The 27,862-nt window shown below is 34.4% G+C and overlaps 1 protein-coding gene and 1 long non-coding RNA gene across 2 annotated transcripts in view; both read left to right on the forward strand.

Moving 5' to 3' along the window:
- Positions 1-27,862, forward strand: part of LOC128234283 (uncharacterized) — a 124,700-nt gene that overhangs the window by 3,328 nt on the left and 93,510 nt on the right. The window contains exons 3-4 of the mRNA XM_052948443.1: positions 2,227-2,544; positions 24,931-25,064. Of these exons, the coding sequence (XP_052804403.1) occupies positions 2,227-2,544; positions 24,931-25,064 (452 nt within the window). The remainder of the gene's footprint in view (positions 1-2,226; positions 2,545-24,930; positions 25,065-27,862) is intronic.
- Positions 20,798-22,493, forward strand: LOC128234284 (uncharacterized). Its single transcript, XR_008260920.1, has 2 exons — positions 20,798-21,049; positions 21,939-22,493. It is a non-coding gene; the product is annotated as an uncharacterized LOC128234284 (long non-coding RNA).

Genomic DNA, 27,862 nt, shown 5'->3' on the forward strand with positions numbered 1-27,862 from the left:
ATATAGCTATCCGCCCGGCTAAATGTGAAATCTCTTATTGGCAAAAATATAAAGGATCATTATGGACCAGATAGAGACATTACTCAGACCAATGTTGTACGGCGCACGCAGGCTTTTGTGTTAAGAACTGAGTGTCCCACTTCTGTCATTTGGCCTGGGTCGTTCATGGAAATTAATTTACTGGCTGACATAGATCCCTGTTGAGCCCAGATCTTAAGCTGGTGCAGTCCAGTGGCCCAAGGCCGTGGTAAATATGGGTCCTGTACAATGTTCCACAATGAAAGGGCAGGGTTCCACAATACTCCTGGAACAGACTTATTGAATTACAACAGAAGTTTCATGAGTTAGAGAGCCAAGGTGTGTTTAGTAAACCTGAAGATGTAAACTTAACAGCAGAGTATCGTAACCCCTCATTCTTAGTAAAAAAAGTCAAAGGGAGGTTATCATCTTGTCACCGCCTTATGAGATGTAGGAAGATACTCCAAACCGCAACCGAGCTTATTTCCAGATGTATACTCCACACTACAAACTATTGGCCAATGGAAATATAATATCAAAAGTGACTTGACAAGTGCTTTTTACCAAATTCCTTTCTCCACACAGTCCATGAAGTATTGTGGCGTTGCTACCAGCCTACCTCGTTCAGAGGTGTGCGTGTCTATACACGTTGTGCTATGGGCATGCCAGGTTCTGAGACAGTGTTGGAAGAGCTTATGTGTTGAGTACTTGGTGATCTTGTTCAGGATGTTGTGGTAGCCAAGCTTGCTGATGGTACTGTGGAGCAAACTCTGTAGATGATCTTTTATGCAACTGGCAATGTGTGTTAAAGGCACTTTCAAGATGCCACTTACGTTTGTCACCATCTAAAACAGTGATTTGTCCAAAGAAAACAGATATACTCGTATGGATATGGTCGGCAGGTCAGATTTATGCAAGATCCCATCGCATTGCTACATTATCTTCGTACATGCCCCTCCAGAGACTGTTCGTGGCTTGCGATCTCAGTGCGTACAAACATTTAGGAAGAGTTCTACAACATTGCTCCACTTACCTTTCTCCATTAGATGATATGATTGCCGGCAAACAATCCCAAGAGAAGGTGTATTGGACTGACTCATCTTTGAAGATTTTAAGTGATGCTCAGGCTGCTCTGAACAATACATTAGTGTATTGCACTTCCTAGATCATCAGATCAGCTTTGGATTATATAGTCACTGACGGCTCCTCGTCTAGGCATGGTATTGGAGCCACACTATTTGTTACAAGAGACCGGACCCTTTTCTTTGCAGGTTTCTTTAGTGCAAAGCTACGGAAACATCAGGTTTCGTGGCTACCATGTGAGATAGAGGCTTTGGGTATCGCTACAGCCATCAAACACTTCAGTCCTTACATCATACAATCTGATCAGCAAGCATGTGTCCTTACAGACAGTTTACCATGTGTTAGGGCTGTTGAAAATGTGTGTAGAGGGGAATTTTCAGCAAGTCCAAGGGTGACCTCTTTCCTATCCATAGTCAGTCGCTATCAGGTCTATGTTTTATGCGACATTTTGGGTGCTCGGCATTGTGCGCCTCACACCCGCAACACGACATTGCGTTTGTCTGCCACATAACGTTACTCTGACAAAAAGGAACGTGCAGCGCCATTTTGATTTCACTTTTTATTCATTTTGATGAATTGTGCGATGATTTTGGAATGCTAATTAATCCCAACTTTTAGGATATGCATTTGCATGTTTTAAATGACATTTTCAAATGTTTCAAACTCTTATTATAATTTTTTGGAATATCTCTTGGCTTGATATTTCAGGGAGTAGTCGACATACTTTGAGCCTCACCAATATCGAGCCAGGCAGGAACGCTTACTGAATGTGTTTTATTCTTTGATACACTAACTACTGTACTTCAAGCTATTTACCTATGAAATCTCTGCTAGAGTAGAGTATTTAATCGGCATAGTCCTGTACCCTCATCATACTGTTTGCAACATTACACATCCGATACTTAATAATGACAATGCTGAATAATACATTTACTAAGCGGTCAGGCATGATAAAAATCGGTCAAAACATGCAAATTGTTAGATTTTACAAGGCCTTGCACTGAGTATACTTAACAGACATGTTGATCATGGTCAAGTTCAGTTAATGCCGAGATTTTCATTAAAATCTGATACTGGACAAATTATTCTAAAGACTTTTTATAGTGCTCTTGTTTTTATTTTCAGGAGCAGTTTCAATATCACCTAAAAATGAGTTTCCAATGAAGGGGGAAAGTTTTACTCTAACATGTACCAATACCAATCCAAGTAATAACATCAACTGGGGTCTGGAATATGCTGGATCTTCATCGGTACTAACAACCTGTATTGCTTCAACTGACAATACATGTTTGCCAATTCGGACTGGATATACGTTCACCTCAGATGTTTCTAACAACACATTTAACATGCAGATAGACAGTGTTTCATTATCAAATTGTGGGATCTACACATGTAATGATGCTACAACTTTTGATTCAGACCCTCTTACAGTAAATATTTCAGGTATGTCACTTTTTCTCAAATATTTTGTCATTAAACTCTATCAGTCTATTCAGTTAAGGTAACTAATTTCGTGCTGTAAAAGAGATGTTGAAACTATTGATGTTCATGAAAACAGGACTATAAAATTAGGATTATATAAGCTTTTTTTTATACTCCCCAAAGGGAGAGCATAATTATAGTTGCAGCTTTGTCTGTCCGTCCCTCCCTTGTCTGTCACACTCTTGTCCGTAGAATAACTTCAAAGTTTTATGTAGCGTAATGCTACTGTTCACTTAACTTGTTGGAAGTCTTTAAGTTATTAAACAACAACCGTTCGAATGTTAGTTCTTTATTATTCAACGTTCTTTCACAAGTATAATAATCAGTTCTAAATACAGCATGACATTTAAGGTAATCCCACATTCCATAAAGGACTTGTTCAGGGTGTTTGTCCTAAGTAATTACTCGGGCGTTTTCCCTCAATTAATAAAGAACGCTTGCACCCAGGAACTTCATACCAGGTATGCTAGTTGGTCATGACTAGTAGATGTCCCCTATTGATTTTCAGTAGGTCAAAGGTCAAGGTCGCAGTAGATATTCACTATTTGATACGGGTGAATAAACCAGACTTCACTGTTAGTTCTTCTCCAGTCCAAAACTACAAACTTCATGTAAATCATTTATTTTTTTTCTCAGATACGACCACACAATAGGGGAGACATAAGCGCTTTTTCAAAAAAGCAATCTCTAGTTAATAGTTAAAATAATGTTCTGCTTTACCTTCAAATAGTAACTAGCGGTCACTGTCTGGCCATCGGGAACCTGGAACTGTTGGATAATGCCATTCCTGCCATGAAAAACATGAACATGTGTTTCCCACCGCTTTTCTGTACTCTTGCCTTTTTTGTGGGAGGGGTCCCGGAGGTTTTCCATATTTGTCTCCGGGTGGAAGTGCCAAAACCAAGTTTCGTCAGAGTAACTATGCGGTTAAGGAATTCTTTGCCTTCACGCTCATACCGGGGGACGAACTCTTGCAAGCAGCGAACCCTTGTTGCCTGCTAGTGATCCTTAAGGAGTATCGGCACCAGCGCCCACTCTCGAGACATGCCTATTCTGCTTTCAAAATTTCATGCACTGTAGAACTGGAAACATCTAGTTCAGAAGATAAACTTTTCAAAGTGTGTCGCCTGTCACTGTACACAATATTCTTCACTTTATCTGAAAATGAACATTTAACCTTAGACGGACGGCCACATTTTTCATCGTCTTCTATAGATTATCTTCCTCCCCGAAACCAACTTAAAGACAACCCTGCAGTGAGTGCGTCTTTTGGTCGTTCTGGAACTCTGTAACATCTTCAATGTTTCACTTATAGTCTTGTCTAATCCCACGCAAAATTAATGGCTGCCCCTAACACGAGGTCATCTGTCGACGTCATGGTTTTGAAATTTCGGTTAGTGAAAATGCCGTTACAAATGCTTATATCTTTCAACCTGAAACAACGACAAATGTCACAATTTCAGGTAAAATAACCTTCAGTTAACAGAATACTAAAGTTCAAACGAACACAATATTGATACAAATGGCAAAAAAAAATCAATTTGATTGATCTTGTGACTCTTCAGAACAGAGCAGTTTTTTGATGTTTGAAAATATAATATTATAGCAGTTTTTCGATGTTTGAAAATATATAGCAGTTTTATAAAATTCATAAAAAATAGTTAAATATAAGGCAAGCTGGTGAAATTATTTTAGATATTTTCTATGCTATGTCTTTTGAACAACTTAAAAGACAATTTATAACAGTTTATCGTACAGTTTTGAAGAAAATATGCATAATGTCATGTAACCGTAAATAGATATTGAATAGCTAATAAAATGCTTAAAAATCAACCTTTTTCTTGTAAAAAAATAAATATAATGCTTAATGAGACTTATTCATAAAACGTACTCTTTCAAATAAATGCATTTTACTTATGATATTAACTCAGAATACAGAGTTTTAAAAAATGAGTGTTAACTTTTAAATTAAAATATTTGAAGATACAAGAACACTTAAGCAGGCGGAAATGCCCCTCCAAAATGTCAAAGTGAAAGTTTTAACTAAAGTTATAAAACTTGAAAACAATCTCTGTGGGTAATTTGATGTCTGTATGTTTTATTTTGATATTTAATTTGTATTCTAACCATTTAGATTTTTTCACAATAATTCTTCACTCTTCAACATTTGAAGTTTGGTCTGTTCCCATGCGTTTGTACTTGTAGAGTGTGCACAGATGATAACTACTCAATGCTGAGTCAATGCTGATTTGGTTTTCAGGCCTTTTCAGGTACTTTACCTATCAAGAATGTTTAGTGCTGTAAAGAAAAAGAAAGTTGTACTTTAAAGCCTTTCTAACTAATTATTATAGCTAATTATGTTGGAAAAAATATATAAAATAAAATAGAAACAGTTTAATATCATCATCACCATCATCACCACTTGATTATTGAAAACAGTGTGTTTATAAAAACAAAAACCAAGTCAATATTTTATATAAAACACTCGCATCATTTCTATCAGAAGCAACTGCCTTGTACATAGACATGGCTATCAAGTCCGCTATAAAGGATCTCAATGCAGGCTGGAATTCTTCATAACACAGTGTTGTTGACTTTGTAATATTCAGCTATTTTCCTGCCTGAAAGAAATTAGACTTCTGATTATCATAAATGAAAGTTTGTCATAATATTATGGAACGTTTGTCACAATTTGTCACACAGTTTGTTTTCATTTATAAAAGTGTCTTTCAGGGCAGATGCCAAAAGGTGGTTGAACTATTTTCAGCACACATTTAGGTGGTTAAACTAAAAAAAAATACCATGAAGGCTCTTGTACAGCAAAGTAATTGTCAGGAAATTAAAATACCACATTTAAATAATGTTAAAGCAGAAACCATTGCAAAAATATGTGTTTTTGGAACTTAAACGTCCTAAAAAGTATCAAATTCTCGCGTTCCACATTTGTAAACAACAGACTGGCCGAAGGTTTTCCTTTGATAACTTTTTTATTCCATAACCTAGACGCATGAAATAAAAAGCCGAGTGAGGCATGGTAATTGTAGAGCCGAATGCGCATCATATTTTTTAAATACAGTAGAATTTCACTAAACCGGACAAGGTCCGGAATTTGCAAAATTTCCGGTTAAGTGAGGATTTGATGTACGGAGTAAGTTTACTCAAAATATTAACTGAGTTAAAGAGAAGTTGAAAACTGGAAAAAATGAAAACACATAAAGATAACATTTATTTTACATCAACAATGGATCAAGTAACTTGAAATAATGCATATAATATATAGTGATGAAACGATTATCAAGTACAATCGATTAATCGTCGCTGACAATGCTATGTTGGCGACAATCGATAGTGGTTGTCTAGAATCAATGTCGCTAAAGTTACTTCCGGTATCTACGTATTTTTTTTGTTTTGTGGTAAAAGTCGAGTAAATGTCAATTTTTCCTTCCAGTAAATTCCCATTGAAGCTGCACTCTCACAGATTTAACGTTTTGACAACTTTTTTATTTTTTGTCTTGGAACGTCCCAATTTTTGCAAAAGTCCATGGAAACCAGTTATATAAAACAGCTGACAAAAATCAGATCGCAGATTTTTATATATATATATATATATAAAGTTCAAAATTTGATGTTTTAGGCATTTTCTAAAACCATTAGTAACCGTAAATGATACAGAACTTAGTAATTGGTCAGTTGTAAAATTGTTTATCTAGACCACATACATTTTAAAAACAGTAAAAACTAATATACTTTGTACAAGAACATACTGTTTATATTTTCTTTACTTTTTTCACCTCTTTGCTATGTTTATAAATATATATATATATATATATATTTATATAAAGTATACGGGTCCTTCTGAGCTATTGGGTAATATTTTTTTGACAACACCTGAACAAATAGAATTGAGTATATCCTGTAATGCATGGGTTCTAGTTATGGCAGATTTATTCACCATTTATAAATGGTACGTTAGAAGATAGTTCAGAATGCATAATATATACAAATCAAGTTTTTTTATGAGCTACATTGAAAGTTACGGACGTTACTCAACATGCTTTGACATTGGTTTGACATAAAAATAAAGTGCTAAATTGGAGATGAATGTTAATTTACAACAAGTTGGATGCACAGTGTACATGCTCATAGTGATCATTTCTCAAACATTGTAATGTAAAAAAGAATAAAACATTAAATTGTAAGTGTTACGGACGTTACCCAAATTTTTGGACTTTACATTTGTTTCTACATATCAGATTTGACTTCTAAACTTATATTAGCTTTGTAATCTCTTTATTACAACGTAGACTATAATGTATGTACTTTGTAAATGTTTATTTGAAGGTAGGAAACAATTCTGGACAAAATAATGTTCGGACGTTACTGTTGACAGTTTGACCAAAATTCTGTTTGGACGTTACTATTGACAAAGGGCATTGGATTAACGCACCATATTATATTAAAAACCAACAAATTGCATGCCCTATGGGTAAAAGGTACCTAAAATGCATGAGAGATAGAGAGAGAGGAGAGAGAGAGAGAGAGAGAGAAGAGAGAGAGAAGAGAGAGAGAAGAGAGAGAGAGACACCTGGCGACGGTACTACTGACCTTTATATGAACCCGGTTGGAAACATGTTATGACAATTATCAAGGTCACATGTTCTCTTGGGTGGACACAAAATAAAAGCTTCATAACTTTATTATTTTTCCTTCACCGTTTAAATATATTCTTTTGGTGGGCGAATTGGTGTGCCGCAACGTTATATATATAAAAAACACTTCTTGAGTTCGGCATTGGAGAAGTTTGGTAATCTATTGCTCTAGGCTAACAAGTATTTCTCCCTAATAGTCGATTTGCCAGATAGAGATTATTGTGCAACTTGTCCAGAGTGAACAATAGCAAGTGACAATGACACTGATGTCATTATCTGTGATGACATCATTTTCATTGTTACACATCATTGCTCACCCCGGACAAGTTGCACAGTGATCTCTATCTGGCAAATCGACTATTACCCTCTAGGATGGACCCTGCACACGGACCTGGCCCCAACGTTATAAACGATACTGAAGTATTCACATAACTTTATTTGTTTAACTGAAATCGCCTAAATTATAATAGAAAAAATACCACAACAAATGATTGGTTCTCCCCTGTGATAAAGTCAAAGTCTAATTTAACTTAAAAATCTGAACACGGTTTGAACTCTTCTGGATGTCAAGAACAGGGTTCTCCCATACATGTGATAAAGTCAAAGTCGAATTTAACTTAAAAATCTGAACACAGTTTGAACTCTTCTGGATGTCAAGAACAGGGTACTCCCCTGTGATAAAGTCAAAGTCTAATTTAACTTAAAAATCTGAACACAGTTTGAACTCTTCTGGATGTCAAGAACAGGGTTCTCCCCTATGATAAAGTCAAAGTCTAATTTAACTTAAAAATCTGAACATGGTTTGAACTCTTCTGGATGTCAAGAACAGGGTTATCAAGGTGGCGAGTAACTGATGAATGATGCTCCCAGCTGACATCTTCAACTGTTGGCCATTTAAATCCACCTCTGGCAGCTTCCATGTAGCAAAACAACACTTCATCCTCCTGGACATCAATAACCTGAAGTCAGATGAAGACATTGGATGAATAATTAGTCAGATTGACACATTTAATCATTACAAATCAGTAATTTAGTGTACTTAATGCTCATTTTTATCATCATCATCATTATCTATAGATGTAAAAGTAATAAAAGGCACTAGAGTGCAGGGGCTGTATTCACAAAGCTATTTAGGAAAGACATTGGACGTAAGTGAAAATTTCGAATGCAGATTTCTAATTCATTTTCAGTTATACTTCAATGAAACTTGTCATGAAAAGTTTCATTGAAGTCGTATAGTTAGTAATAGAGAAGTCTGCATTTGAAATTTTGACTTAAGTTTAAGATTTTGTGTGAATACAGCTCCTGCACATGTCTTTTAGTACTGTTACAGCAGTTGTAGCATTCTGGTGTGTTTGTTGACAACAATATAAAATAGCTGAATGGAAGGAGGCAGTCATTCATCATCAACTTCTGATTTCATCATCATCAATTGTAAAGCAACACTCATGATATGACTGTTGCACCTGCATGCCTTTATTGGACATTATACCAATCATCATCATCATCATCATCATCATCATCATCATCATCATCATCATCATTATCATCAGCATCAGCATCAGAAAAGCAACAAATGGTATTCAACTAAGGGTGCTGCACCTGTCTGTTAGTATTGTAACAGCATTTGAAGCATTCTGGTTTGTTTGTTGACATCATCATACTATTGCTGAATGAAAAAGGCAGTCATCATGATATCATCATCACCATGGATAGGTAGATCATCATCATCATCATCATCATGGATTGTTAGAGCTAAGTATAACTACATGTATCCCTTTATTTACTATAAAAGGTATGTTACATGTACATCATACGACTATGTCTGGATTTAGGTGTTTTATACAATAAATTCATCTTATGATTGGAAAAGAGTTTTGGTGGGTTAAAACAAAATTTACTTCAGAATGGAGTTGATAGGCAGGAAAAACACTGGACATTGTAGGTCATATAGGGCCGATGAGTATGATTATCATGAAAATCAACATGAATGACATCCTGTCCAATGAAGCGGTGTTCGGAAATGAATAGAGACCGCCCTCCGGCCGGATCGAACACGGGACCTACCGCTTCCTATCAATGTTTGTGAATCCAAGAATAAATGGAAAGTTCTGTAACATAACAATGTTTCAAACACAAACATATAATGTGAACAATAACTATTAACAAGAACAAAATAAAGAATTCGTTCAAAGCAAGAGACAACTTTGTTTTAAGTGTATACCTCTGCTACAAACAGTTTTCTGTTTTTACTGCATGGCAAGGCAACTTCCACGAATCCACCCAAGTTGAAATTCAACCTGTATATATATATAATTATTTATAATATGGACAGACTGAGACAATTGAATGAGACAATATGAGACAGCGTTTTTCGACGTCATGTCAACACGGATCAGTCGTCAATAAGCTTACGACACTAATATCATGTCAAATTTAACGTCCGTACACAAATGTTGTTATTTATATGAATTCTGTTTTATTCAACTTAAATGTTTCATGTGCAATCATATTTCTTAAATAAACATACATATTATTCATTCATACAAGTTTTAGCACAAGATTGTTTATAGATATAATCAAAATCTATTTGGACGTTATGTAGAACACATTGACATACAGTTTAGGTGTAGAAGTAACGTCCATACATGAAAACAGTTTTATTCCTCTATAATATTACTTCGGATCTGGTTTGTCTCATTTACTTGATCATCAAATCAAATGTAACACATCTTGCAAGTAATGAAACAATATTCTATCAGATACATTCGGAATGTAGATCTGTATGTATAGATGTTATGGGTTGACGTAACAAAAAAACAAAAAATCATTGTCCAAAATAACGTCTGTGATATTCAAGTGTTTCATGTACTTCAACGACATTCTCTCAATACACTGTCTGTACAGATACATTATGTGAAACATGAAGTGTTTTTTACCAATAAGATGGTGATTGTAAACTATAATACAATGCAAGAATGATAATATAGTATGTGGACGTTACATTGGCAGTGTAGACTCAATGCATAGCGTTGTCCACGTGTAACGGGAAAACCAAAATAATGGTCCAAACGTAACGAGCATGCTCAATACAGACGATAACTATCGGGAGGCCCCCAGTATGCCGAGTGAAAACATCGAAAATCCAACACATTGTCATTTGTCATGTATAAGGAGGTTAATAAATCACCCCAATACATGAATACAGTAGAAACACAATATGACAATCATTTTCGGTTTCTACTATGCCCGTTATGCGCTCAAGAACATGATGGACCGACACCAACTTACCTCATTTGCATCCATGCTAATTTTCGTTGTGTACACCGGGGCCCACAATTGATGACGTAGTACACAACACTGCGTTTCAGAAGTATAACATGTTTATAAAATTACGTAGTTTTGTATTTAATGATAAATAACCGGACGTTATAGGTTGGACCGACACATTAAACTTTGTGAATAAAAGTTTATAGTGGCGCTTCTGATCATCAGATTCAGGTGCAACGCATAAATATCGCGAAACCAGTGTTTCTTCTTGTAAAAGACCGCTCACATCACACAACATTATATGCATGGACGTATCGAGATTCCAATGTTTTCATGCAAAAAAATGGACCGACATAGTAACGTCCTAATGCACTTGTTTATCGGGACAGAAATACAAGAAAACAAACTGATTTAATCAAACTATTTGCGTATTTATACACATACTTTATTGTTGTATTGTTTGTTTCTAATTGCCGTAATTATGAAGCAATATTTACTTTTTTTTTACAGTTTGCAAGATAGCACTCGAAAATGTCACAAATAACGTCCCCAAAATCGTCGTTTTTTAACAAATATTTAAAGTTTAAAAATTATTCCTAATAAACAGGACATTTTAGTTATCGTTTTCTATATCCTTGATATAAGTTTTGAAAACACAAATGTTATTTATTTATATTCCAAGTATAATTGCAATTTTACAAGCATTTTTATAAAAAAAAAATAATATTACTCAATAGCTCAGAAGGACCCATACATAAACATAAAAACTGCTCAAGGTCTACTTACACATAACCTTTTGACACACTAGTATCAGAGTATTGCAGTTCCATGCTGATTGTCGACAATTTGTTTTTTATACAGAAAATCTTCTCTTACGCGTATAATTCATTTATTATCCATGTTTTATTGTATTAATGAATCAAATTGTTAGATGTATCGTAATCAACTGTCAGCGTGCAATTAAAGTGTAAATTTATTTTTATTTGCGGATTCTGCTTTTTATATTGCGTTCTGTTACTCCCTGATAAAATAATAATCCCTGAATAATTGCTTTTTGTATAATTTTAATTGCGTTATATTACACAAAACACAGCTTATTCAAACTATAATTAACCACACAACATGGATTGGAAACTCATTATAACGCTACTTTTAACAAGGTAATTAATATGCAGAACGCAGTCCGAAGCTATTAGAGCAGATTGCTTACTAGATGTTGTCGATGTAAATGTTAATGTAAATTAGGTCATTGACCACCATAGTTCGATTCACGCTGGAGTTTGTTTGAATCCCGTGCGCACATTAATTCGCCAAAAGTTAACAATGTTATGTCGATCTGCCGATGTGATTTCCGAGATATGGTTATAAAAGTCTGCAGGCCTGGGGGGCAACAGCCTAAAAACTACTTAATTAATACACTGCCAGGCTACCTACAAGTCTTGGAAGAGGTTAACTGCTTATAGTAGACTTCTATAAAGTTTTCTTCAAATCCTGACCCTTGTGTCAAATTTATCCCTGCCCAACAGTTCAGAGCATTTTACAGGTGAGCGATCTAGGGCCATCATGGCCCTCTTGTGTCATTTCTTGTTAATTACCTTTATATTTATTTCTCAAACCTGCCCATATCTTTCCATGTTATGAATTTTTCCAACCTAGTATAATAATGCTACAACAATTTACTTACTACCTGCACATTGTATTACAAGTTCTGCCTTTTCATAGAAAAGGGCGTATGGGGAGCATCCATATTATTAACATATAAACAACTAAACACTTAAATATCCATCTTATTTTCATTATATCCTTTCCGCTACCATAGCCGCCTAATGCAGACCCTAAATTCGGGTGTCTCCATTACCTCTATCATACACTGGCGAAGTACCGCAGCGGTGAAAAGCGTACTAAAATTTTCGGCTTCTGATTACAGCTATCGTACAGCGTGGGAATACCGCTTATTTTTTTAATCTTGTACATGTTTTGCTCAAAGCAGAGGCTTAAATCTCCCATTTAAAAAGCGTTAGCAATTAGGTAAAATGTTTATCAATTTCGAAACAGTACAAATTTCTAACACAATTAAAGAAATTAATTACAAACATTATATAGTACAGGGCTCTCACTAGGCTGAAATTTTTGGGAAAAGTGACTTCTCCCTTCTGTCAATTTAGGGAGAAGTGGGGAGACTTTAGGGAGAAGTGATACTTATCGTAACACCTGATACAAAAACTATGCCATACCACACACCTAAGTTTATATTCACATTCAAATTAATTGCTTTAACTATACAAAATGTTCACAATGTATCATTTTTTGCTCAGCAAAAGTGTATTTGTCAATGTCACATAGTTTATCTCCAAATAGAATCTAAAATGAATCAAATACCAAGACAGCTAAGGATTTGAAACAATCAAAATGACCTTATAAATGAACTGTCAATATAGTAGGGGGGCGAATCTTATTTTGGTACGTTTAGGATGGGTACGAATGTCACATTCAGCTATGCTGTTATATATACATTTGTCTCTGGCTAAATAATTTTCAATATACTGACATTTAAGAACCAAATGACATTTAAATCACTGTTCTTGATGAAATTTTTACTAAAACATAATGGGAGGTTGAGAAATTTACTTGGAAAATTGTTTTGACAAAATGGCGATCTCGCCGATTTTTAAGTCATTAACAGGAGAAAAATACTGTAAGTAAACACTACATAAAGCAAAAAAAGAAGAATTTTTTTATCATTTCATTTTATCATGAACATTTCACTAAAACCAATGAAATATTTGTTGATACGTCATGTTATTGATTTTCTTAGCGCCACCAAGATGGCCCGAGATGGCTATGACCGTCAGCTTCAAAAACAACAATGTTTAAAATGTCTTGCATTGTTTGTTCAATGCATATATCAATTACTTTTTAAATTCTTTAATGCTTGACAAGATTTTTCATAATTATGTCGCCTTTTCAATCTGATTAAAACGAACTTATATCATTTCATCAGGGACTTCTCAATGTACATTCTGATTGGTTGACCATCAATAGCTCCGTCTACTGGCGATGTTTTGGTAATTGGATGGCACGGCCCAATTATCAGATTAGGAGATTACCTAATTTAATGAATGGCTAATTGCGTGTTTTGACTAATGTGACAGTGGTCAAATACTCGTTGATTGACAGATTTACAATGTGCTAATTTTTTCGGCGAAGTCAATGTCGCTTGGATGATACAAATGGGCGAAGTCTGGGAATTTTAGGTGACCACTTCGCCCAAGTCGCCCCCTCGCGAGAGCCCTGTAGTACATAAAATTATATAATATAACACCCTTATTAATCAAGTTTGCATTTCACTAATTAGTAACATATACATTATCCCTAATTAGATAATGTTCTAGTGAAAATGTACATTTTTATCCCTCGCCTTTTCAAGTATATATAGTAATGGTAGGCGCGATTCCGTGTGTGTGTGTGTCCGTGTGTGTGTGTGTGTGTGTGTGCATCCGTCCGGCCCACATTCATTTCTTTGCATCTCCTCTTACGTTTTTCATGCGATTTCTACCAAACTTTCACAGATTGATTATCATAAAGTGAAGCAGCGCATATTGTCGGGCTTTCCCGATTGGACTGTTTTTGAGTTATTGCCCTTTGCTTATTTCACATTTAAAATTGTTTTTTTCGCAACTGCTCTGACGTTTTTCTTTCGATTTCTACCAAACTTTCACAAATTGATGATCATAAAGTGAAGAAGCGCATATTGTCGGGCTTTTGCAATATGACCATTTTTGAAAGAGTTATTGCCCTTTGCTTTTTTTACATTTAAAATTAGTTTCTTCGCAACTGCTCTAAAGTTTTTTTATGGGATTTCTACCAAACTTTCACAGATTAATGACTATATAGTGATGCAACGCATATTGTCAGGTTTTTGCAATTTGACCTTTTTTGAAAGAGTTATTGCCCTTTCTTAATTTAACGCATTTCTTATGTTCCTGAGAAACTACCCTTACCATTGATTGGCTTTCGTTACAAAAAATGCCCCATGAGGCGGGGGATATAGCTGTCTGTGACCGCTCTTGTTCCTTTTACTTAAACCCTTTTATAGACATATTAATATAATAAAATGCATTTTATTGTTTTTATTATGTAACGGCAATTAAAATATTCACTTTTAAATAAATATGACATATCAGCATAACTACGCTCTGGTTGACTTCAGAAAAATACAAAACTCTCATTAATATGATGATATGATGAATTTTGAACAAATGTAGGAATAACCGTAGACGTGTGTTGTAGTAATTTAATTGAAGACGATCATCAGTAGGTAAATGCACAATTGCAAAACAGGGCAATGGTAATCCTGTGATATGTAGATTGTGGTAATTTTCATCTTCAGTATTGGCTACTTTTTAATGTTTATAAAACTACTTTAGGCGAGTTTTGTAGATAGGAATTGGTTCTTTTTATGTAAAGTACATAAAGGATAATATTATGCATTAATACACTCTGGTAGTTCTATTACAAACATTTCATGTATATGTATTTCAAAATTCCGGAGACGTTTAATGTTATGATCAATCTTGAAATTATACCACGTGTGCGTGCATAGATACACTATGGCAGTTTTAACTTATGTAGTAACTCGATATTAATGTCTGTTGTTTTCCTCATAAATACGCTACGGCTAGTATTTGATATTTCTAAAACAGCAATTTTGTACAACAGTAGTAGAAACAGGTTTTCCAAAATCTTTCAAAAGTATAATCAGGGGTCGACACTAACCATTTTTTCCAAGGGATCCCGAAGGGACACCAACATTTGAAATCAGGTGTCCCTTCCTGAAATTAGGAGTCCCTTCCACTTTTTACATTTTTTCATTGTTGAGCCTGTTTTAATATTAAATTCAACATCCTTTTACTTTTCAATTTGTAATGCAAGTATAAACCACCATAATTATTATACATGTTTTCAGCAGCATGTAATGACAGGTTAGTAGTACTGAATGGCAGTGAGGTATATTTTGGTCTCTAAGTTGGTAGATTGGGTTCAAACGCGGGAGAATGTCTAAGTCCCTTTTGTTTTCAGTCAAAAACAGAGATGGATACAATGTAAACAAAAACTTGATGTTGTTACTATTTTTAGATTTTTGGAAAAAACGCATAAAATACATCATGATTCAGGGTCTTGTCAAATGTCGGTGCTTTTCATTAAGAAACTGTAGGAATATTACATCTGGCTTGTGAAAACTCCAATCAATATTTAGTAGAGCTGTTGATAAATCAATCAGACTGCCCAACAGTCGTAGTGCATGCATACTGGAAGAGCAGACGACCAAAAATTGTGTATACATGTTAATTTTCGCGCCAAAAAGTCATAAAATTTTATAAATTTATTGAATTAATGAATAAAACCCTGCAAATTTTATTTCTATTATTTTTTATCAAGGCATAAAATATATGTCTTTAAAATTAACAAAGAATATTGATAAGTTGAATGCCAATTAACAAAGAATGCTGAATGTAGGATGCAGTTCTTTTGTGTCGTAAATGTTACTGTAAATACTCAAAGGTCGCATCATATTATATAAAAGGTATCATCAGAGTTGGCATCTTTTTGGGCGGTTCTGACACATAAGCAAAACAATTCCACATAAGTATTTTACCGATAATAAATCTCTGTCAGCTCTGACCTTGTTTAAAATGTAAACAACAAAACGGAAGCGTTAACCTGCATGCGCCTGTGAAATGACCTGTTTATTTATAGATTCATGACGTAACTATAGTCAAATAGTCAGCTATACTTTCGCTTTGATGAGTCCGATAATGATAATTAATAATATTGTTTTGACATGTGCTGTCAAGAAATTTAGGGAGCCCGAATTTAGGTTATAAATTAATTAAATGCTACTTATTTATTGATATTTAGCGTTTATCAGTCAGAAATTTAAAGTGTCCCGACGGAATACCGGACTTCGAAGTTCAGGTGTCCCTCCTGAAAAACTGGTGTCCTCGGGATCCCGGGACCCCGTTAGAGTCGAACACTGGTATAATGCTTTAAAATATGTTTGTAAGGCAATGTTGCGAAATGTTTTTTATCAATTTATGCATGTGTGTGCTTGAATCTGAGTAAATTGAAGAAATCCACATAAACACTCTCTGGAATGCCATGTGTGACTAAACCATGTATGTATAAATACGCTATATTAGCCGTGCTTAATTTTAATGCAGACATCACATTATCACAGTTTTCGAGGCACATGTCATTCCAAATAAAATTCAGTAGTAAAACAAAAGGTGAAACTTATTATTTAAGAAGTGGTGTAAAATGTTTGTGTCTCTAGTTCGTTGTTTTTGTTTGGGTCCTTGACGTGTACCCCTAAACAGGGCCTATTTTTTACTGTTCAACTAATGGGTTTGCCCTTGTAGTTTTCATTATATTATACATATTTTTGTTTCTTTTAGTATTTACACATGCATTGAGCGATTACAAAACAATATGGATTTTTTATCAAATAAATCAGAAAGGAATTAAGATAACAATTCTCTATCATGATATTTTACACACATGCTCATTTATTTCCCATATAAATGTATACTTATAGGACTAAAATCCAAGTACAGATTCACAATTCATTCATACATCAAGGTTATAAAAAGTATAGATCATGGATTGAATTTCATTAATTTATTTACATCAAAGGAACTTGGGGAATACATAGGGATAAAATCAAACATGACGATAATCAATAATGATAATATTTTTTTCTCTATCAACAAAGAACACAATGTCATGTACATAAGTATTTGAGTTGTTTTCCGTTCCTCAGTGTTTCTGGAGACATAGTCTTGTTGGACTTTACCTCCATTCGGCCTTTCCTAGAGGTAATGCCATGATACGAAATAAAACATTCCCTTAAATAAAATAACATTTCATTTGAGTTTTATTTTATAAACATTAGAATTATACTTGTGCAAGCTGACTCTGCACTGCACATTGCCAAAGAAGACAAGTTAAAAAATGGCGCTCATTTGTTTGAATTTCCTTATACGTGTGCTATTCCCACCGAAAAGTTGTTGTGCAACCTGAAAACAGAAACATAAACATTAAACAGCTGATTGATTTAAAAAGATGTTGTTCATGTTTCATTTTGGTGGTACATGCAACGATCAATATGTTATTAAACGTGATTATGGTTACGATTTAACATTCTACAGCATGTTTGTAATATACTGTAAAAAAGGTATTACCATTCTCTCAAACAGCTTATAAGTAGCAGGAGGGTTGACGCTTTATACATGATGAATCATAAGCTAGATTTCCACAGCAAACCACACAAATTAGGTCCAAAACGAGCGCTTTGTGTTTGTACACTGTTAATGTTGAGATGGTCATGACTGTCTACAACACCCATGTTCTTTTTTAATTAAAATATAACTTGCTGAATTGGATGCATGCTTTTTCCCACTTTCCTTTTGTATTTTCTTCTTCCCTCAAAACCTTGTTCTGTCGGCTATTTATTATAGGATTGAAACATGTCATCGGGTTGCAAACATGTTCTGATTATTCCCATGCAGTGGACATAAGCTTCCGGTCCGAGATATTTCAAGCCATGTGTTCCCCTCTGCTGAGCATCCTAACTTTGCCATCCCTTTTCGTGGACTGATTTTGATATTGACCAATATTTCCTTCCAGTGTTAAATGCGTGAACGAATGTGTAGATTTTTTCCATATGCCAGGGGAACTGATGTTTTAAACTTGTTGGCAAATACAACATGATTTCGTCCTGTGATGTTTTCTCTTCAGTTCTTTGCAACTGTTTAAGTCAACCCATAGTAACTTCTACCTTTCGACTTAAGTCCTGAGATACCCTATGGCACATGAAAATTTTAAATCCTTTTTGTGGGCTTGTATGGAGCACCAACGATTCTTGAATGGTGACATTTGATCATTGCTTCGACAGATATGTATTGATGTATGTTGTATTAAGGCATGCTGCTTTCCCATACAACTTCCATAACAGGGATCACTGTGGTTGCAATGTAACCTTGATGCGACCTTGTGATATTGGTCTGGTTGATTTATTGTCTATTGCAGTGGTTTTCATGGCAACTGTGACAGCTATTTGGTAATGGATGTTCTGTTGATATATTTGCAGTCACTATGGTTTCCATCAGGGCTTCTAAAACTTTGGAACCTCAATCAGTCCGGACCTGGCGACCCCCCCCCCCCCCCCCCAAAAAAAAAAAAAGAAAGACCTGTTCAATAGTCCGATTTTATAGAAATGTCATACATTTTCGCGACGTCTATTCTGTCAATATTTTTTGCGATGTGGCAATTCGTAAGAGGGCTCTAGAGCCAGCATAGCTGATTTGTACAGTCATTGATACAAGTTTAATTCAAATGAGATTCTCATCGAGTTCTGCGGCGTTTCTAACAAGAAAGACTGCGATCGTAATTAACTGTGGCTGTCGGGAGGCGGTCAGACGACAAAAAGTGAAACAGTATTATGATTGATTTGCTTAATGCTTGACATTCAACTGATAATCTTGAATAATAGTATATATCTAGATTTATAGTTGGGGCAACAAGCTTTAAGTGTGATATCGACAACGATATTTTCATTACTGCGAATAAATATGACGTAAGCGGCGGACTCATGGATATCATGTAATGATCGACGACGACATAGCATATTGCCATGTGAAAATATGGACCGATTTTAAAACTTAATCAGGAAAGCTGCAAGCAGATAATTAACACATAGATTGTTTAATTGAGTCTTCTGCTTATACCAAAACACGTGATTGGACCGATTGCAAGCGTCTGCTAATTAACAGATAGGCTATAGAGTGATCAGCGTAGCGGAAAAAGCAGCTCAGGTTACATTGGTCTCATGGTAACCAAGACACTTTTATGACCTATTGGATGTAGTTTTGAATGTGTGAATGACCCATGAATGTTTGTGTATTACAATTTCTACATCTTTTACTGACTTAGTCATTTTGGACCGAAATTACCAAAAAAAAAGAGAAAATTTCGGACCGATTTTTTAAAAACTTTTTGAAACTGAAATCGGTCTGGTTTGGTCAAAATCGGTCCAGACCAGCAAATTGCCGGTTTTTAGAAGCCCTAGTTTCCATGATAACTTTATACATGTAGCGATCAGGTAATAGATGTCCGGTTGGGTTTATGAGAAAGTTATAGCTTATATTTCAACAGTTTTTAAAGGGATCGTAACTAGTGTTAAATGACCTTCAAAGGCAACGTCGCCTTTGAAATGGGTTGTGTTATGTTGATTACGTAATTATGTTTATACAGAAAATAACGCTGCGTAGTTTTGCGTACTTCTAGATTCAAGAACGCTACCAAAGTGCACTTAAGTGACTGATTTTAGTTTAATTCAATCATGAAATGTCTACCTTATCGAAGTTAACACACAGTCCGTAAAACAAATCTCACAATAATACCACTGCGCAGTTTTGCTCATTTCTTAAATTTAATAGTGATACCACAGCATACTCTTGATACAAGAGGAAAAACATAAGCATGCTGTTTTATTAAATCAAGTTTACGAAAGCCAGATCCGAATAATGTTGAATGACGATTTTTAAAGAAATACCGTTGCTTATTTTTGCATGGTTATTATATTTGAAAGGAATTCCATAGTGTAGTGACTGTTTCTACGACAAAGTACCATAGCGTACTAATGCTGTTTTTAAAATTCACAATCCTTCTTATTTTAATGAAAAACGTACCACAAATTTGTGGAAAATGTGCATTTTGTGGCTGTGGAACTGAACGTATCTACTATTTCGGTACGTTTCAGTCATCTACAGTATTTTTACAGTAAAACAGTAGCGGTAACCAGCACCCTTGAAAAATTGGCCTGCATTAGGCGGCTACGGTAGCGCGTCGATGTACGGTAGCGGTTTCGAAAGGATATGTGAATACAATTTAAACAATAATAACTAGATTTTTTTTTTTTAACATCAGAAATCCAAAACATGCCAGATCTACAGATAGGTTTAAGTGTATTGTACCAGGTTTCATTCAATAAACTGTGATCAATATTTTCAAACTGCTTTGGATGTTAGGGAAAGTTGTCATGAAAACAATTTTTTGATACTGAAGGCTTTCTGTTCATATAGGCCTATATACTAATGGCTATCTTTCCAACTTGGCCTTTGGCATTTGTTACATTCTGTGACATCTTTTGTTTTAGGGAGTAATGGCCCTTATCAACTTTACCATTCCGCATCCAAGCAGCATGATGTGTGTGTGTGTGGGGGGGGGTATTTGTCACTCCTATAACAGGTCTAATTGGCTTTTGATTTTGATTAAATAGTTAAAGATTGATCAAAATGGCTTGTGTGATTATTTTGAATATGATGGTGATGAATTAATACTGAAGTTCAAATCCTACTAAATTCGCCTTATTCCAGAAGCCCATAATGCTTTGCGACAAAGGTGACTTCCGGTTTATTTCCGCATTCAATTTCCTAGTTATCGATACGAGTGAAAGGAAGAGCATAATTGGCAAAATAGATCGATAGGTGAGTAAAACATGTTAGGAACATCAGGTTATACATTCTTCTATAAATATCTACCGTTTTTTGTAAATGTCAATGAAGTTTTCGACGTTTATACCCAACTTCAGTACACATTTAAGTGGGTGGGGTAAAATAACAAATATAATGGTAAAGACTTTCATAGTAGTTCTCAAAGACTTCAAATACATATTGGTTGTTATGAAGTATGCATTCAATCGTGGTTTGTTTAGTTTGTTATTAAATTAAATGAATGATATGTTGCAATTAGTGTGAAATTGTTAAATTCTGCAACTTCAAAACAGTCAAATAAATGAAGCTTAAAATTAAATGTGATTAAGAAGGGCATTTAAATACCGACTGCTGTGCTGTATGTAAACAAATATGCAGGTCTTAAAATAACAGCTTATTAATATTGTACTAGTAAATTGTAACTATTTAAATATCTGACTGATATTAAAGCTGCACTCTCACAGATTAAACATTTTGACAACTGTTTTTTTTTGTCTTCGACTGCCAATTTATGCAAACGTGCAAGAAAACCAGTGATATAAGACTGCTGACAAAACATTGGATCGCAGATTTTCATTTTTAAGTAAATAAAATAATTTTTAATGCATTTTTCTTAAACCGTTAGTAACGCTTTTAAAATTAGCTATAAAATAATAATTTTTAAATGGAGATATGGAGATATGAAAATCGGTGATCTAATTTTTTTTGTCAGCAGGCTTATATCACTGGTTTGCAGATATTTACGCAGAAATTGCCTCTTTCCAAGACAACAAATAAAAAAAGTTGTCAAAACGGTATATCTGTGAGAGTGCAGCTTTAACAGAGTCTTTTATATTTTTTCTGGCTAAGTTGGATGATGATAAAACTATTTATTTTATTTCAGAGATGTACATTCTGGATGTTTGATTCCGCCAAGTTGATGCTCAACAGGAGTAGGCAGTTGATACCATTGATCTGATAGCACCTGCTATATCAGTGGTTATACAAGAAAAATTTGTGCAAAACACAAGAGACGGAATCGGTTCAAGAACAGAGATAAAATAAATGAAGTGTGTCAATATAAATGAAAACTTTCCTTGACTGCAAGGACTAAAGAAATGCACACAAGTGACATAAATTTAAATGTTTGGTACAAAAAGTAGACATTTAGAACTTAAAATTATGACACAGGATGTGAAACAACACTTTATAGCCGATAACAGTCGAACAAGAGATTTTTCAAAAAGAAGCAAGATGTGGTTTTTTAACCCTTGGCAACTGAACCTTTAAAGGGATTATTGCATACCAAGGACAATTTATTGTTATTGAATTATATCATGTTTAATGTTATTATTAAATTGTAAAAAATACCGTTGTTATTAATATGATTGTCTATGATCTTTTTATTCCAATGACTGTGTAAACTCCCATGGTTAATATTAAAAAGACATAAAATCGAGTTAACATTTGTGGGCAATAACTAGCCACCCGGTTAACTTAATTTGTTGGAGCACCGTGCTTTTTCTGGCAGCCCTTGGTTCGAGCTTTTTCCTATCATGTTACTTTAGTATTGTTATAGTCAATAAGCCTAGGTGTCGTTAGCGCAGTACTGTAAGCCGAATATTTTCTTGGCCCAAATTCAAACAGCCTGGAGATTTAAATGAAACTTGGTACACATGCAAATTTCCAGAAACAATAGGCCCATGTCCAGCAAGATCATGCATAATATTTCAAGACTTGAATGATTCAATACATCTGCTCCTATTTATTTTAATTTTCATAACTAAAATTGTTCATCATTGTAAATACAGTGCTCAAGTTTAAAGCTGCATTCTCAGACTGACCATTTTGACAAAAAAATGTCTGAAAACCAGTGATATAAGATTGCTGATGGAAGATCAGAAAACATTTTTACAGAATTATCTTGATCTTAACATTTGTACGTATCTTTGTTTGAAAATGGATATATTTATGGTTAAAAAGCGTTTCTAACGCTTTAAGAAAATGGAGTCTTTTGACAGTGTTTCAAACAACTGAGATCTGTTATTTTGTGAATCATCTTATATGACTGACTGAATTGAAGGCAATGATATCAAAATCAGTTAATCTGTAAGATTGCAGTTTTAAAGGTGCATGTCCATAAAGGTCAATTGGCAGGAGATCTCATCAAATTTAATGAAGAATCATACATTCAATGATGCAATTCAACTTATTCATTTTGATGAGAATCAGCATTTAAAGAAGTTACCATGAGCTCTGATTTTTTGCTGTGCTTTTTTATGACAAATTTATCATTTCTGTAGAAAATGTCTGACACTATCATACAAATTGTAGCAAAAGAAACAAAAAATAGTTGTACAGAATTAATGTTTATTTAAATATCTATAAAAATAGTTGTTCATATAATAAAACATTATGATGCACATTGTAAATGTAAAACATAACTAAAGTACAAGGACATAAAAAAATATTTAATTTTATATATTTATATGATTTTTGAATAATAATATTTCTTATGATAACAATAATAATAATAAGTGTTGAATACTAAGCACTTAACATATTATACAATGTATGAATATCAATAATAACAGTCAAAAAACAACAGTTCAACCAACAAAAGAGATCCAACAAGTACTAGCAATGGGAATCAAACCAATATGACCCAACAGTGATTCAAATAACACTAGTTGTCTATCACACATTCTGTCCAACAAGCAGTCCAAACAACACTGGTGGTCCAACCAACACTTCCAGTCCAACCATTTATAATTGTTCAACCAACACGTATGGTCCATCCAATATAGCGGCCCAGTAAGCAATAGATGCCAAACCAACAATAGCATGTTAGGTACTAGCTGTCCATCACGTTGCTACCAATCTAGCAGCCCAACCAATTGTAGTGATGTTCTTCATTGAAAGTAATGACCTCAGAAGGTAACATCAGCATATTTGAATCATATCTGTAAAGAAAGGAATGGAACATAAAAAGCATATTTTTATAAAAAAGTAAGTTACTCTCAGACTTTTTTATGAATGGGTTTTAAGACAATCTGGAACCCGATTTAATTCCAGGCCTGGGGGTATGCGACTAGTCCGGTGGCCATCACAGGGTTCTCAATAAGTTTCGGTTGAACCGTCTCAAATAGTAAAGTAACCGACCAGCTTCTACTTATTCTACTGAAGATTCATTTAGTTTTCCAAATTTGAACCGGCCCTATTGCCATTTGAAATGTCCATTTTGGCCGGCAGCCGGTTCTTATTGAGAACACTGCATCATAATATTTGAAAATAACAAATCATTTAGAAGACTACACAGGTGACAGCATGACATAATTACTCTAAGTAAAATGTTTATTACATAGTAATAAAATACACACATCAGTATAAATATCAGAATTTATATTGATGATGATTTATTTATGTTCATTCATAAGACTATTAGTTATACCTGGTAATGTACATACAGATTCCTCATTAGATTATGACTGTCAGATAGTAAAACAGACTAATGTATTATTTGTGTTAATTTTCAAAACAAATGTTTTAGAATAGATGAGAATTTGTTGTTTATAACACTCCAATAAGAATAGTAACTGCAGTCTTTTCTGAACCATCTACCCCACCCACCAGAACTAACTGTCCAAGTAAACAGTCAAGCGATTTATAGCTCATGACATTCAAATAATATCACAATAATGTAATATAAACTCATTAAAATGACAAATCTAATAAAAATAAATAAATTATAACAAACCTGGAATGATAATTTGTCCGTATTTATCGCTGTTATTGTACTTCGTCATAACCCGGAAATAAACCGGAAGTCACCATGCCGCAAAGGATTATGGTCTATTGGAAAGTCGAGAATGGTGAAAAAACAATTTCTTTTTCAGATATAAACACAGCCAAATCTTCACTCAATCTATCTGAACCAGTAGAAAAAACAGATGGCCAGGTTTCCGTTGAAACTGATTGTTTAACACCAATGTCTGCCATATCATCACAACGTTGTACATACTACACAAAGGTAATTCCCTCAGGTTTGAATATAACATCGATGAGTACTGTTGATAAACTAATGTGGTCACCGAAAATCGGTTTACTGGTATATATACTTCTTATACTTTGCTAAGGATCATCTGTAATTAATTTCATGAGTTTTGTTGATACTGGGTTCCTCTTCGAGCCTGAAATACATCTACATGTAGCACAATGGTCATTCATACACATCTTCTCATTGGTCCAAGCCTTCAATCTGCAGTCCAATAAAATCGTTTGTTATACTGAGAAGCCAAAATAATGGCTTCTTGCCAAAAAAATTTGAAAATTAGAAAAATCTTAATACTTTTTGTATTTTATGATAGAATGGAAAATATTTTAAACCAAGTGGATGAGGTCACGGAAACACCACAGATAGTATTGAATTCATTTGTAGAAGCAAGTTTAAATTGAATTGGCTAGAAAAATTAGTGAATAGTCACCCTTTATGCCATATATGTTAACTTGCATACCGTATTTTCTCGACTATAAGGCGATTCGCTTATAAGACGACCCCCTAACTTTGCCCATGAAATCTGGTGCTTTTTGTTTCGACTCGCTTATAAGACGGGGTCAATTTTTAAGCAAATCTAAAATGCTAAAATTCTTCCTAATGTGTAAAAATGTTCAAGCTCAACGGACAATTATCGACTTTCGCGGTAACTGTTTTTGTTTTACTCAAAGAAAATGGCGTGTGAGCTCTCTATTTGGAGGTAGGTTAAAAATAAGTACATGGTTACGCGTTTATTAAGTTTGCAGGTCGTTACTTATCGGAATTTTAATAATTAATCAATAACAACATATGTTTGTTTTAGTTTATTTTTTTATTGAAGACACCAATGAAGTTCTTCGGCAAAATAAATGGCTTCAATAACATAACTGCGAAAAGCCGAGGCATGAATAGGTGTTTGTTTAGCAATAATGCTTTAGGCAATATTGTCCCTTGATTGGCGACGAACATAAAGGATTCATATTCGCATTGTCATTTGTTTGCTTAATCAAATTTACAGTTAGGTACCTACATCATATTAAGATTCCAATTTATTGATTTGATATATCTGTCAAACTAATTATACTGACACGCGCCATGAGAAAAAAATCAGATATAACGGTACACTGTGTGACGTCAGAGCACGCGCGGTGAAGAGATTTCGTGTTGTTGTTTACTTAATTGCCCCATACTTGTATCAGCAGACGATATACTGGATAGACGAATACACTGTGTAAAAATTTACTGATTTTGACTTGAATCTTTTTTTAATATTTTATCGACTCGCTTATAAGACGGGTCCCCTACTTTTGGGGTAAAAATCGGGACCCAATTTCCCCGTCTTATAGTCGAGAAAATACGGTATGCAAAATTGATGATGAGGGAAAAGCAAAGTGTGATTTGATGTTTGTGATCGCTTTATCAGTTACCGATTTGTTATTTAACTATTTTAATTTATTATTCTTAGCGGCCCCAAACCCCTTGCTGAAATGATTTCAGTACTTGTAACCTGCTTAGTTTGGTCTAAGCCTGCCCTGGAAGGTGCACCAACTAACTGGTTGGATATGACTGATATATTGTTAAAAGCTGCGCAACACCCAACTTAATAAAAATTAAAATAATATCAAACTTGGTTTGCTGGTCAAAATTTAACTTCTAGGAACTTTAAAAAGCAACAATTAATAACTGTAACAATTCAACTAAAAACTGACAGCTTTATTCAGGTGCAGTTCACTTGCACATAAGGCTTTCACTTTAATTGTTTGTCATATGCACAAAAAACTAGCTTAAGAAAATTGCTTCACTTAAACACAAAAATTTTCCTCCTGTTTGTGCTCTTAATTGCAGACAATACTGAGTCTGGCAAAACTTCTATAATGCTATATATGCGTTGGCTCCCAAGATTCATCTGAACATCTGGCCACATGTACAAGGAACCCTTAGACTTCATGAAAGACAGGCAGACTTCTTGGCTATCATTGTCAACTTCCAGAACCTGCAATATTGAAAATCAAAACAAACAATCAGAAAACTTTAATCACTGTTAGTTGTGTACATGTGTGTTGTGTGTGTTTGTGCAATGTTGTATACCAATAAGGTAGATAATTAGACATTTTTTATTTATTAGTAAAATCATTTACAAGGAAAACATATTTTACCTGAGCCATTTATGTTCATTTGACAGCAGAGGTGGGGCCAATCTGAACAGAAACATTCTTGTCCTTGGAAACACTACCAGTGCTGAAATGAGAACAATGAGGGCATAAAAATAGTGCTTCTCTGTAGCTGTTGTACATTACATATATTAAGTATTATATGAGTGTGGTTGTTTTATATGTTTGTGTTACCCTGTATGTTACAAAAATATGCATTCTTTTCACTTTAGTATCTATATATGCACCCTTTGGTTATTAAACACTCTCTGCTTAGTGCTAGTTGGCTTAGTAACATGTGACCATGGTGTGTGGTGTAATGCATGTCTATATTAACCATTAACCAGGCAATGCAAGCATCATGTACCATGGGGGTTCCAACTAGTATAGATAATTTGAAGGCTACTTATATTTGATTTTAATAATAATAACAAATTTTATTTACTAATCTGTTTCTTTATTAAAGCTTACCTTGTGCTATTAAGAGTCACCATCACCATTTTCATTTAATGCTTTGTAAACAGTTTTCTTAGCACCATCTTTCTTTCTCTGAGCTGCAAGGAATATACATGTAAGTAGGTTTTGCAGGGAAAAATACAGGTAAGCAATAGCAGGATATTAAAACAACATTCAGGATATTTTAGC

The sequence above is a fragment of the Mya arenaria genome, chromosome 5 (assembly GCF_026914265.1).
Source record: "Mya arenaria isolate MELC-2E11 chromosome 5, ASM2691426v1".
Classification (NCBI taxonomy): domain Eukaryota; kingdom Metazoa; phylum Mollusca; class Bivalvia; order Myida; family Myidae; genus Mya; species Mya arenaria.